The following is a 14,552-nucleotide window of genomic DNA, read 5'->3' as shown; positions in this document are numbered from 1 at the left end:
TATGCTCACTAACTGCTACAAGCCCATCACCCCTATTCTGATATTTCCTGCTTAAAACTCCCAATGTCGAATGGCTTGTTAGGCCCAGTTTCCAGTTTCTATTGAACTGAAAATAAAGATCACGTGAACTTTGGTTCTGTGGTCCCATGAAGTTTCTGTCTTTTCTGAGCTTACCTTATGTGTTAGTTTATTAGGTTGCCATAACAAAGTACCATGGACTGGTGGGCTTAAACAACAGAAATTTATTCTCTCACAGTTCTGGAGGCTGGAAGTCCAAGATCAAGGTGTTAGCAGGGTTGGTTTCCTCCGAGACCTCTCTGCTTGGCCTGTAGATGGCTGTCTTCTCTTTATGTCCATACATGGTCTTTCCTCTGTGTGTGTCTGTATCCTAATCTCTTTTTATAAGGACACCAGTCATATTGGATAAGGGCCCACTATAATGACCTCATTTTAACTTAATTACATTTCTAAAGACCCTATCTCCAAATATAGTCACTTTCTGAGGTCCTGAGGGTTAGGGCTTCAACATGTCAACTGTAGGGGGCTGTAATTCAGCCCATATCACCTTAGGAAACCTGCATGTTCTGTCCCCACTGTCTCCAGAGGAGTTTTTGTTCTAGAACTTGTTACCAGGAGCACAAGTTCCTCAGAAGTAGTTCCCTGTCTCAACAGTGGCAAATGGTGGCCAGTGTATCGTGTTATGTGGCCAGCTTCAATTCCCAATGCCCAAGAGGTTTCTCCCTTGGCAGGAGCCAGATCTACCTGTGTGCACAGTAGGAGGAAAGTATAGAATACCTCTCTCGAAAAGCCCTCAACCACTGACTGATGGGAGTATAAATACCCCAGCTACCTTGTCTTCAGGAGGGATAACTCAGAGGCTCGTGTTCTACTGTCTCCTAGCATTTCCCAGCAGGATTAAGTCACAGTGGTAACTTATTTTTATAATACTTCCTTCCCTTTTCTGTTCCACTGCCCCACTTCCCAACCAGAACTTCCTGGGGTCACCTCCCAAATAAACTACAGAGAGAGTCTACATCTGTGAGAAGCCAGACTGAGAGAGGAAGGTGGTATTGGGTGGGTGGAGCAATTATTCCACATGTGTCCCTTGATCGTGTGGGACTAGAGTCAGGCTAAGCAGGATTGTGGGTGATCATTTGTGAGAAAGCATTTTGAAAAAATGTCAGCATTTCTGTATGCAATTTTTTTTGAAGAAATAAATTTGAAACAGTGGAACATCACTAGTCTTAGAGCAGAAGACCAAATCAAATGCAACTCATGAGAAAACAATTAATTTCTTCAAGTTTCTCCATTCCCTTATCGGTCAAATGGACACAATACCTATTTATTAGGGTTGTTGAGAGGATTGACTGAAATAACATTGAAAAGGGTTGACATACAATAGGGTCATAACAGTATTTGCTGAATGCCATTCTGATTTATGAAGGGTAGATAATAACGTTATTTTCAGCCAGTGTTATTTTCAGCGGTGGCTCATACCTGTAATCCTAGCACTCTGGGAGGCCAAGCCGGGTGGATCATTTCAGCTCAGGAGTTTGAGACCAGTCTGAGCAAGAGAGAGATCCTGTCTCTACTATAAATAGAAATAAATTAGCCAAACAACTAAAAATAGAAAAATTAGCCAGGCATGGTGGTGTGTGCCTGTAGTCCTAGCTACCAGGGAGGCTGAGGCAGGTGGATTGCTTGAGCCCTGGAGTTTGAGGTTGCTGTGAGCTAGGCTGATGCCATGGCACTCTAGCTCGGGCAACAGAGCAAGACTCTGTCTCAAAAAAAAAAAAGATATATATATAAAAAATACTTATTTTCATTTTAATGTTTATATAACCTTGATTTATACACATAAATTACATATAAATAAGACTAGAACACCTTCTAAGCCAATGAAACTATTTAAATAAGGCTGATCAGAAATTATTTCTAAATTTTAATTAGATATTTCATGATTTTTATTTTCTAGAAACACTCAGCTCTTAAGTTTGGGTATATTCTCACAAATTCTGGTTTTAAGTATAAAGAAATGAATGATGTGCCTACCATTTAAAAATTACTAAAATCGCCGGGCGCGGTGGCTCACGCCTGTAATCCTAGTTCTCTGGGAGGCTGAGGTGGGCAGATTGCTCAAGGTCAGGAGTTCAAAACCAGCCTGAGCAAGAGCGAGACCCCGTCTCTACTATAAATAGAAAGAAATTAATTGGCCAACTGATATATATATAAAAAATTAGCCGGGCATGGTGGCACATGCCTGTAGTCCCAGCTACTCGGGAGGCTGAGGCAGAAGGATTGCTTGAACCCAGGAGTTTGAGGTTGCTGTGAGCTAGGCTGACGCCACGGCACTCACTCTAGCCTGGACAACAAAGCAAGACTCTGTCTCAAAAAAAAAAAAAAATTACTAAAATCACATTTAAAGATAAAATCTAGCCCCTAAAAACAAGAACAGACTCACATCTCGGGTTTCCTGTGGAAGGCTGATTAGTACTCCTACTGTTCGTCCTAATCCCTGGAACCTGGGAATGTTACCTTATATGGCAAAAGGGACTTTGCAGATGTGATCAATTTAAGGATCTTGAGATGAAATGATTATCTTGGATTATTCACATGGGCCTGATATAATCACAAGGGAGCTTCTTAGAGGGAAGAAGACAAGGATGAATCAGAGACAAGGCAAAGTGACAAGTGAAAAAGAGATTGGAGTGATGCGGCCACAAGCCAAGGATGGATGGCATCCTTAGAAGCTGGAAGAAACAAGAAATAGATTCTCCCCTGGAGCCTCCAGAAGGAGACAGCCCTGCCAACACTTTGTTTATAGTGCTACATGACTCATTTTGAACTTCTGACCTTCAGAACTGTAAGACAGTAAACTTGTGCTGTTTTAAGCCATGAAGTATGTGGTTGTTACAGTGGCACATTGCTACCAGGACTCTGAGAAAAATCAAATCTCCACATAGCATGTGGTTTGCAGTAAGCTGATCTCTCTCCATGAATGGCAGCCCCTCACCAGGAATCCAATCATTCCCTCATCTCTCATACTATTTTTTTTTTTTTTTTGAGACAGAGTCTTACTCTGTTGCCCGGGCTAGAGTGCCCTGGCATCAGCCTAGCTCACAGCAACCTCAAACTCCTGGGCTCAAGCGATCCTCCTGCCTCAGCCTCCCGAGTAGCTGGGACTACAAGCATGCACCACCATGCCTGGCTAATTTTTTCTATATATATTTTTATTTGGCCAATTAATTTCTTTCTATTTTTAGTAGAGATGGGGTCTTGCTCAGGCTGGTTTCAAACTCCTGACCTTGAGTGATCCACCCGCCTCACCCTCCCAGAGTGCTAGGCTTACAGGCATGAGCCACCGCGCCAGCTCTCACACTATTTTTACTTAAATTCAATAGAGAAAAAATACATAACAGAAATATGTTGTAAGTAGGGAGTTGCTCTAAACATTAATCTTCAGAATAGCAAAATTAATAACACTTACCTTATATGCCCAAGGCAAAAAGATCCCAGTATTAGGATCTAGAACACTCAAGATGGAGCTCAGGTCAATAAATGTTCTAGACCAATATAGAAACTATATGGCATTTAAAATGTTCTAGTACCCACATTTTTTAGAATAGGAAATAGGTAAAATTAATTTTAATAATTTATCCAATGTAGTATATCTACAACATTACCATTTCAACATGTAATCAATATCAAATGATTAGTGAGATATTTCCTGTTCTTTTTTTCATGCTAAGTCTTGAAAATTTGATGTGCATTTTACACTTACAGCACATCTCAACTTGGACTGACCACATTTCAGGTACTTAATAGCCAATACCTGGGGTTCCTGGCTACCACCTTTGCTTTATTGGACAGAGCAGGTCTAGAGCACTGAAACAGTCCTAATACCCAAAGAGCATAAAGAAGTATAAGGTAAGCCAGATTCTGATGTTTAAGAGCAGGTATATGCATGCAGCTAATGATTTATTGATTTGACGAGTGTTAATTGTCTCCTACGCGCTAAGCACCATTTAAGAGGCATATAATTTTCTAGCTCATAAAATCATGGTGCAGTGTTTCAATTAAAAACAACAACTGGTGCTTATATTAGAAATCTCTATTTGCAGTCATAGTTTTTACCACAGATTGTGAAACTTCCAGAAATAACCAGTAGGCACACTTTTCTGCAATGGGTGCCTTGCTTTCTCTGTAAATGCACTGCCTGTAACGTGGAGTCTGGAGCTGATTAAACAAGGTCCCTAGGCATTCCTGAAGAGCTGACCATTTGACATTTCCAAGCATGTTGAGCCGATAATAAAAACACCAGCTCATGAACCTGATACTTTGTAAAGAAACCACGGTTCACATCTTGAAAACTGCAGAATTGCAGAATCCTGACAGGGATTCTCCAGTTTAATATTCTTTGGTTTATCTGGAGGCTTTAGGCTTTTAATTTAATTTGGTGGCACTTTGAAAGTGAAGCTCCTGGAGGTTGGTTTGCTGGCCCCTAAAGAAACTATTAATCTCATCTCTAAACAGCACTTGGTCTTTCTTAAGTGGGCTTTCTAGCAATACAAGAACCTCCAACGTTCAAGGAAAATGTGATTATGAGTAAATTGTATCTGCTTACATTTTTGTCATGAAAAGGAAATTGAAACTTGCGATCATACATTCTAAGAACCTGGTTTGAGGTTTGTTCTGTTTGAACTGCAAAATCCCTTAATATCATTGCTGACTCTGATGAAAGATATTTTCCTGTAAGTCAAACAAAGATAGGCGCACCTATCCAAACCAAGGCTTTTATCCTGCTCTCCCCAGAAATCATCACTGAAAAAATTCTGTAGTGCAGTGGCCTCAGCTGGGGGCGATTCTGCCCTTCAGGGGACCTTGATGAATATCTAAGACCTTTTTATATTGTCACGACTTGAGGGGGTGGGGGTGGTCAGGGTTGCTACTTGCATCTGGTGGGCCAGGGATGCTGCTAAACATCCTACAGTGCACAGGACAGTCCCCACCCCACACCCCAACAAATAATCACCCAGTCCAGCCCCAAAGGTCAAAAATGCTGCAATGCAAAAATCCTGCTCTAGTGTACACCTCAGGAAGAAGCAAGCCATCACAGCCTGGGAACCAGGAAACCTTTTCCAGTGGGTGTTTGCCAAAAGGCTGCCCTAGTGCACTGGTGAGGAGCAGGGCCTCTGGGCCTGACTGCCTGGGTTTGCATCCCAGCTCCATCCCTTACTGGCTGTGCCTCCTTGGGCAAGTTACTCCACCTCTCTGTGCCGTGTTTTTCTCTTTTACAACACAAAGATGATAATAATAGTACAGTCCACACACAGTAGATATGGGCTTTAGATGGGCTAATAGTCCTAAAGTGCTTTGAACAGTGCCAGATCTACAGTAAGCACCACGGAAGCGCGCGCATTTAGTAAGGCGCTTGGCCGATCTCTGGAAAAATAAGTTTCAGGTCTCAGAAAAACCTAAGGGCTTCAGATTCTGCATGGCTGCAGCAAGAATGAGAATGGCTGTCATCTGACAACCGCGCGTCCTTTCTTTCCAGTTCATCAACTCTGATCAGAGGCAGCCAGGAAAGGAGCCAGCAGCGCAGCTGGCTCAGCCCGAGAACATTAAAGGCTCGCTCTGTAGCGTCCTCAGTTTCTCCCCCCACCCCCGCCCCCGCCTTCCTCAGCAAAACTAGCGAGTGACAACCGGTTGGTGACCTTCGGATGGAGTGGAAAACATAAACCTGCATAGCCACAGAACCCACCCACCGACACGCACCCGCCCCTACAGAGATGCCAGCTGACCACCGAGCGAGCCCGCGCGCAGAGCCTCCCATGTCCCGCAGCCCGCCGGGCGCAGCCAGGTGTGACGCAGCTGATGCGAAGGGCACTAACTGGGCGCAAAGCCCAGGCCAAGGGGCGCGGGGAAGGAAGCCCGTGGGCGCTCTGGGCCGGGCATCCTGGTGAAACCCTGTCTCGGCGCGCACAGGCACACGTGCGCACTCACACCCACACACGCGGGGGTGCCTGGAGGGACCGTAGGTAGAGAAGGGGCCTACAGGGGGAGCTCAGGCCGGGGGCCCATAGCCAGCCAGACACTCACCTGGCCGCGTTCCCTAATCCACCTGCCACCCAGGGGAGCAGCAGCGGGAGCGCGAGGCCCCAGGGCAGCGGCATGTTTGCGCCGGGCCTCCCTCCTCCTCCTGCGTCCCCTCGGGAGGTCGCCGGCCGGGACCTGGGGCGCAGCGGGGCCGCCGTCTCCTCTCTCCTCAGGCGCTCGGGGCCTCGGCTCCTTGCGCAGCTCCCTGGCGCGGTCCCCGCGGGCGGGGCGCTCGCTGCTTCGGGCGGGGCTGGGGGCGTCCCGGAGAGGCGCACTGAGGCTCCTCTGCGGGCGAAGCGGCAGGGCGAGCGAGGGAGGGCGGGGCGGGCCGAGAGCATCCGGCTGGGACCCGCCTCCAGCGCGACCCGCTCATCCTCCACGCTCACGATTCACCCAGAAACTTCCCCCAGACTCAGTTCATGTCACGCTTGTCAGAGTCACCACCTACTGCCATTTTGTCCGGCATGGGCCAGGGTTCGGTGATACCTGCGCTTGAGGATTTAAGAACTTAGTTGAGACGTCAAAGCAGAACCCAAGGATGCAGGTTCATAAGACACGCTGTCTCACTTCTGTTTAGGTTTTCTTCTACTAACTGCAAATCCTGGGATGCTAGAGCTGGAAGGTCACCAAGTCCTGGGCAACCCCGTCATTTGGCAAGTGATCTCTCAGGCCCGTTTGCAACAACTTACATGAGATCCCAGATGATGTTGCATGTAATATAGTAACCACTACAGAAACTCATGGCAGAAACATGAATGTTATATGAGTTCGGAGAATTCTTTTTGAGTACTGACAGGTTCTTTGCTCTGACAACTTGTTACAGCAGAATGAATGATTGGTCCCTTCTTCTTCTTCCCACATCCACATCCTTTGCCTTCAGGGTGGGCAGAGCCTATGACCCCAACCTTGGCTTTGGACTTGGTTGTGTGACTTGTTTGATCAAGTACCATTGATCAAGGGCAGAAGTTGCAATGTGTCAGTTCCAAGTCTAGGTCTTAAAATACCTGAGTCCTTTACCATGGACATGAGAAGACCTTGCACCATCTAGCCTGCTGGTCTAAGGAGGATGAGGAACAGGTGGAACAGAGCTACCTGGTCAACCTGCAGATCTGTAACTTGAAGCAAAGCTACTCAGTGGAGCCCACTGAATACCGGCCAACCCAGAGATTCGTGAATGAGCTCAATTAACATCAGCAGCACCTGCTAAGCTGCTGAGGCTTATTGTGATCATTTGTTATACAACCATGATTCCCTGACACCCCTGTGATGCAGTGTGAGAAATAGAAGAAGAAGAATATGGACAAGGAGAAGTTAGAAGCTTGATTCATGGTTTTATGGGCACATGCCTTAATTCTAGCTGATGAAATGTGAGAAGTAGGCATGGGAAGATTCTTGCTACAGATTCTTTTTTTTTTTTAATTTTTCCTCTTTTTTAAATTTTATTTTAGCGTATTATGGGGGTACAAGTGTTAAGGTTACATATATTGCCCATGCTCCCCTCCCCCCTCGAGTAAGAGCTTCAAGCGTGTCCATACCCCGAATGTTGCACATCTTACTCGTTGTGGTTGTATATACCCATCCCCTCCTCCCCCCTCCCACCCTCCCGACACCTGATAAATGTTACTCCTATATGGCCACTTAGGTGTTGATCCGTTAATACCAATTTGCTGGTGAGTACATGTGGTGCTGGTTTTTCCATCCTTGAGATACTTCACTTAGTAGAATGGGTTCCAGCTCTATCCAGGAATATACAAGAGGTGCTATATCACCATTGTTTCTTAGAGCTGAATAGTACTCCATGGTATACATATACCACATTTTATTAATCCACTCATGAATTGATGGGCACTTGGGTTGTTTCCACAGCTTTGCGATTGTGAATTGTGCTGCTATAAACATTCCAGTGCAGGTGTCTTTTTCAAAAAGTGACTTTTGATTTTTTGGGTACAAATTCTTGCTGTACACCATAATAGACATTCTTATTGGCACAAGCCATGTTTAATTCAATCTTCTATTTCATGGCCAATGGCATCCCTGTGGATTCAGTGTCCTTGGTTAGTAAGATCATCAGTTAGATCATCGAGCTGTTCATACCTAATAGTGCCAGGCATTTTCCTAGACACTTAACACACATTATCTGATTGAACATCCACCGCTCTATGGATGGGGACCATTATTTCCCTCATTTTTGAAGTGTCAAGAAACTGAGACTCAGAGAGGTTAAGCAGCTTGTCCAAGGTCATACAGCTAACAAGTGTGGGATCAGAATTGGAAACCAGGGCTCTTCCCTGCTGGGCTCTGCTGCTGTTACAGAAATCTCTTTTCCCATCTTCTTACTCTTTGGCAGATTCACACATCAAATGAGTCTCTTGAATAAGGTCATAAGATAATCTCTTCAAGGCTCTTATCAAAAATACTAATATGGTATGAACTCTTCATACCATAACTTATTTACTAAAATTATTAAAATTCAGGCCGGGCTTGGTGGCTCATGCCTGTAATCCTAGCACTCTGGGAACCTGAGGCGGGCGGATTGCTTGAGGTCAGGAGTTCGAAACCAGCCTGAGCAAGAGCCAGACCCCCGTCACTACTATAAATAAAAAGAAATTAATTGGCTAACTAATATATGTAGAAAAACTTAGCCAGGCATGGTGGCGCATGCCTGTAGTCCCAGCTACTCGGGAGGCTGAGGCAGGAGGATTGCTTGAGCCCAGGAGTTTGAGGTTGCTGTGAGCTAGGCTGACGCCACGGCACTCACGCTAGCCTGGGCAACAAAGCAAGACTGTGTCTCAAAAAAAAAAAAATTGAAGGAAAAGAATATAAGGTATGAACTCTATACCTGTGACTATCTTAAAGAAAATGGAATATAAAATTTATCTTGGTGTTGGTTTCCCCACAAGCAGACCCTGAGACAAGAACTGGAGTGGAAGTACTTAACTCAGGAGATACAGCAAACCTCAGGTAGGTGAGTGAGGGAGTGAAGCAGGGAAGAAGACAATATCAGGCATATATTAAGTTATCATTGTGGCAACTGGAGCTTCATGCTGCTGGAGATCTCTCGGAGCTGACATAAAACATGCAACTCCAAGTGATCTTACCCAGAAGGTGAGGTTGCTGGGGTATTTATACCCCACCTCCATTCAGTCATTTGCCTGAAGGCTTCTATCAGGGTACTGATCCTAGGACTTTGCCCTTCTGTGCTTAGGGCAGAATGGAAGCTTCCAGCCACAGAAAGCCCTCAGGCAAAGGACTATAGATACTGAGCAGGAAAAGTCCCACCAAAATGTGAAGCCTGAGGGGATATGGGCAGTGCACCACATTAGCAGGTACCTAATATCTGAAAATTGAATTGTATTGAAAATAATGAGTTTTTGCCCAGCCACTTCTCCCTAAACATTCAGATACAAATCACTCCCTCCTCTAAGTAAACCACCATCCCAAAAAGTCCTAATTAAACACGATTGGCCTGAAATGTGGAGGTCATCCTTCCTTCTTAGCCTTGAGTTATTAGAGGTCAAAATGGCATCTTGCATGGATGTTTATCTGTTGCTTTCTAGCTTTAGTTTCAGCATTTTGACACTGTTTCTGCTTTTTGTTTTTCAGAGCCAGATTCTCTTCTGTGAGCTTAAATGAGGTGGTGAACATTACAACAGGAAACTCTGGCGGAGGTCAAACCCTCCTCAGCCAACCCTCCTATTATTTCGGAGGGGGGGGGAGCTGGGGACCAAGGAGTTGTCAGGTAGTGTGAGCAACAGAGAAGGAACCTGGAAATGCTGTGTTGCCAGGTGAGAAGATGTCGGATACAAATTGCCACATGGAGGCAGGTGTTTTTAATAACTGCACCGGCGCTGCTGACTTTGAAGAAGAACTTGGCAACTGCTCTTCGGGGGCCTCTACTTCATCATTCTACAAAGGGCAAACAATCTTTGATCAGAATCTCATAAAATCATTTATCCCTTTTGCAAGGCTACATTTTTTTTTCAATCTATTTCCACTTAATCCCCTGTGTGGAACAGGTGTGATGGGATATTTTTGTGTTTTCTGAATATATATACATGACACCCATATAAAATTTTTCACATGTACAATGTGCATGGCACTGAGATCCAAAAATTATTAAAATATCAGCACCAAAACCTAAGCATTGTTGGAAGAAAGAGCTGGGCGGAAGAGTGTCCGGGCCAGTGCTTTTAAACTTTAATGCCAGTACAGATTACCTGGGGATCTTGTTAAGAATGCATATTTTGTGTGTATAGATCTGGAGTATGGTGTGAGAATCTTGAATACTAAGAAGACCCCAGGTGATGCCCATGCTACTTGTCTGAGGACCATGCTTAGGGTAGTGAGGGTCTAGAGATCACCTGGACCAGTAGTTCTCAAGGTCACCTGCACATTGGGATCACCTGGGAAGCTTTGAAACCACTGACGCCCTGACCTCACCTCCAGAGATTCTAATGTCTGAGCTATAGCCAGGGCATGAGGACTTTCAGAAACTCCCCTGGTGATTCTAATAAACTGCCAATACTGAGGACCACTAATATGAACCAACTCCCACATTTTACAGATGGAAAAACTCAGCTCCAGCCTATGAAGAGACTTGCCCGATGTCCTACATAGGATGAGTTAATGTCCCTATGCTTCTACCACACAGTTCTCCCCCTCAAACTTCATGACATTTTCATGGTCACCATTCCTACCAAAGACAAAAATGGCCCCTCTTATTTCTTAACCTTTTATGTTAATTGTAGCTCAGCACCATGTTCTAGAAATTGATGCGTTTTCTCAGACCATTTCTTTCCATTTCTTCTTATTCAATGAAAGGAGTCAATGAAGAAGTATATGACTCTCAATGCAGACACTGCTAAATTCTGTATGTAATGGTGGGTCTTGAGATATTAATACATTAGTTTTCTTCATCCTGTACTTGTCAAAAACCCTGTTCTTGGAGCTCTATGGTATAAGAAAAAATCCCAAATCACTTTCAGCCTCTCTTTCCTTCTTTTTTTTCTCCTCCCTCCTTCCCTCTCTTCTTTCCCTCCTTCCTTGTTCAAATATTTATTGGAGCCCTACAAAACACCAGGCCCTATGCTGGGCAGTGAGGACCACTTGATAGAAATGTACTCACCGCACAGTTCCTAGGTTTTTTTTGTTTCCCTGATGAAGTGAGCTGAACGACTAACACATGGTTCTTAGAATGTCTGGTCTTTAACAGTATGATTCTCACCTTACACAGAGCAGAAAGAAGTAAGGCAAGATTAAAAGAGGAAAAAAAAATGACACCTTGATTCATTTTCCCTTCCAATTTTGCTAGCTCCTAGAACTCTCCACTTGGTAATAGAGGGAAAGGAAGACATTGATATTTGTGGACTGATTATTATATTCTAGACATTTTACAGAGTAATTATTTAATCTTGACAACACCTGTTTACGAGAGGCATTATTTCCCCATCTTCCAGATGTGGAATGTGAAGTTTAGAGCAGTTAAATATCTTGTCTAAGATTGCCTAGCAACATAATGGAAAGAACATGGGTTTTGAAGTCAGACCTCACTGGAGATTAATTTTGCCACCAGATTTCATTTTTTATAGCAGATAACCTGGTGATGGTGGGGTAGGGTCAACCACCACCAGAAATAGTGACTAATATTTTATTTGTAGGAGAGTATGCTCTGGTGAGGGGCAATGTGGCTTTCACCTGATTTTGGAAGGGGTCCAAGAGCCTTTAAATGTCACTGCAAAGTAGAAAAGTCCCCTTGCCTGGGTGTTAGCTGCCTTGACTGTTAAGCAAATTCATAAATTTCTGACTGAAGGCATTCAATCAGCAGGGTCTTTTCTTTTTGTTCAGGGCAGGGAGGGTTGCAGCTTGAGTCCATCCTGTCTACTTCCTTCCTGGTCTGTGTATAAATATTCTTCGCTATTTTCCTGTTCACAATTGAATGTTATAATAACTTGGCATACCCCTGCAAGGCTTGTCTATTTATTTTTTTTGCCTACATAAATCCTATATAATGATTTGTGAGAGCTAAACCTAGGCAACTCAGTTTAGATAAGCCTTAAAAGTGAAGACTCTTACTCAAAGTCCCTCTACCTTCATTTGGAAATGTTTAGTAGAAAATTGTTCCGTGGATTGTAAAATTGAAAGTGTATTTGTGATCCCTGTTTTTAAAAAAAGAATAAAAATAGCAAAACTTGCTAAAACCAAATTCATTTTTTTCTTTTTTTGTAAATATACATACCTCCCCATGTTCAAAAAAGTTCTGATCTATAGTTTATAGGCTTGTTCATTCCTTTAATAAACATTTATTGTCCTCCCACCAATCATATGCTGGACACTGTGTTTGGTTGGGATATAAAGATGAATAAGACATAATATCTTGCCCTGGGTAACAAAAATGTAAACATATTATTAGAATTAATGACATAAGTGTTAACAGAAGTACTTCAGGGTGCTGCAGGCACAAGGCAGGAAGCAGATCAGTTCTTCATATTCTAGACATATAAATGTTTGTCCCTGTTCTATCCCTTACTTTCATGAATTATGTGATAAAATAATTTTTAGATGGCAAGATTTTTATAAAATAGGAAATCCAGAAAATTGTATTCTCTCAGAAAATAACTTGCTGTAAAACACATTGTCCTGACAACAAGAGTTCTGCTACTCTTTTTTTTTTTTTTTTTTTTTTTTTGAGACAGAGTCTCACTTTGTTGCCCAGGCTAGAGTGAGTGCCGTAGCGTCAGCCTAGCTCACAGCAACCTCAAACTCCTGGGCTCAAGCGATCTTCCTGCCTCAGCCTTCCGAGTAGCTGGGACTACAGGCATGTGCCACCATGCCCAGCTAATTTTTTTTATATATATATATATATATCAGTTAGCCAATTAATTTCTTTGTATTTATAGTAGAGACGGGGTCTCACTCTTGCTCAGGCTGGTTTTGAACTCCTGACCTCGAGCAATCCACCCACCTCAGCCTCCCAGAGAGCTAGGATTACAGGCGTGAGCCACTGCGCCCGGCCTGGAGTTCTGCTACTCTTGAGTGAGGCAGCATTGTTTGGTAAAAGAGCTCACGACAGGAATTTAGGAGAATGAGGATTTAGCTCAGGGTTCCACTAACTAATTTCCTCAGTTTGGACAAGCCAGCTCACCTCTTTGGGCCTCATTTTCTATATCCATATATAGGCATATCTCACTTTATTGAACTTCACTTTATTGTGCTTTACAGATATTGTCTTTCTCTCAAATTGAAGGTTTGTGGCAACCTTGCATGGAACAAGTCTGTCAACACCATTTTTCCAACAGCATGTGCTCACCTTGTGTCTCTGTGTCACAGTTCAGTAATCCTCTCAATATTTCAAGCTTTTTCATCATTGTTGTATCTGTTATGGTGATCTTTGATCAGTGATGTTTGATGTTACCATTGTAATTATTTGGGGATGCCATGAAGATGGCAAATTTAATCGATAAATATATGTGTTCTAATTGCTCCACTGAGCAGCCCTTTCCCCATCTCTGTCCCTCTCCTTGGGCCTCCCTATTCCCTGAGACACAGAAATATTGAAATTAGGCCAATTAATAACCCTACAATGGCCTCTAAGTGTTCAAATGAACGAGTCACCTATCTCTCATGTCAAATTAAAAGCTAGAAATGATCAAGTTTAGTGAGGAAGGCATGTTGAAAGCTGAGATAGGCCAAAAGCTAGGCCTAGTGCACCAAAGAGTTAGTCAAGTTGTGAATGCTAAGGAAACTCTCTTGAAGCAAAGGAAAAGTGCTACTACAGTGAACACATGAATGATAAGAAAGCAGAACAGCCTTATTGCTGATATGGAGAAAGTTTGAGTGGTCTGGATAGAAGATCAAATCAGCCACAATATTCCTTTAAGCCAAAGCCTAATCCAGAGTAAGGTACTAATTCTCTTCTATTCTACGAAGGCGGAGAGATGTGAGGAAGGTGCAGAAGAAAAGTTGGAAGCTAGCAGAGGTTGGTTTATGAGGTTTAAGGAAAAAAGCTGTCTCCATAACATAAAAGTGCAAGGTGAAGCAGCAAGTGCTGTTGTAGAAGCTGCAGCAAGTTATCTAGAAGATCTACATAAGATAACTGATAAAGGTAGCTACACTAACAAAAAAGTGTTCAATGTAGATGAAACAGCCTTCTGTTAGAAGAAGATGCTATCTAGGACTTTCATAGCTTTAGAGAAGTCAATGCCTGGCTTCAAAGCTTCCAAGGACAGGCTCTCTAGTTATGGCCTAATGCAGCTAGTGACTTCAAGTTGAAGTCAATGCTCATTTTCCATTCCAAAAATCCTACGGCCCTTAAGAATTATGCTAAATCTACTCTGATATGCTGTATAAATGGAAAAACAAAGCCTAGATGACAGCATGTCTATTTATAGCATGGTTTACTGAATATTTTAAGCCCTCTATTAAGACCTACTGGTTAGGAAAAAAGATTTCTTTCAAAA

At 43.4% G+C, this 14,552-nt stretch overlaps 1 protein-coding gene across 2 annotated transcripts in view; it reads right to left on the bottom strand.

Annotated features, from left to right (window-relative positions):
• EGFL6 (EGF like domain multiple 6) overlaps positions 1-6,379 on the bottom strand; it is a 58,993-nt gene extending 52,614 nt beyond the window's left edge. Inside the window, exon 1 of one of the 2 annotated variants that reach the window (XM_075999298.1) lies at positions 6,100-6,379. In XM_075999298.1, the coding sequence (XP_075855413.1) occupies positions 6,100-6,173 (74 nt within the window). In that variant the 5' untranslated portion in view covers positions 6,174-6,379. The remainder of the gene's footprint in view (positions 1-6,099) is intronic. The other variant, XM_012784813.2, reaches the window with a different exon arrangement.
• Positions 6,380-14,552: the final 8,173 nt, after the last annotated feature.

The sequence above is a fragment of the Microcebus murinus genome, chromosome X, assembly GCF_040939455.1.
Source record: "Microcebus murinus isolate Inina chromosome X, M.murinus_Inina_mat1.0, whole genome shotgun sequence".
Classification (NCBI taxonomy): Eukaryota; Metazoa; Chordata; class Mammalia; order Primates; family Cheirogaleidae; genus Microcebus; species Microcebus murinus.
Note: the sequence above shows the minus strand (reverse complement) of the source record. Positions and strands in the feature narration are given on the sequence as shown.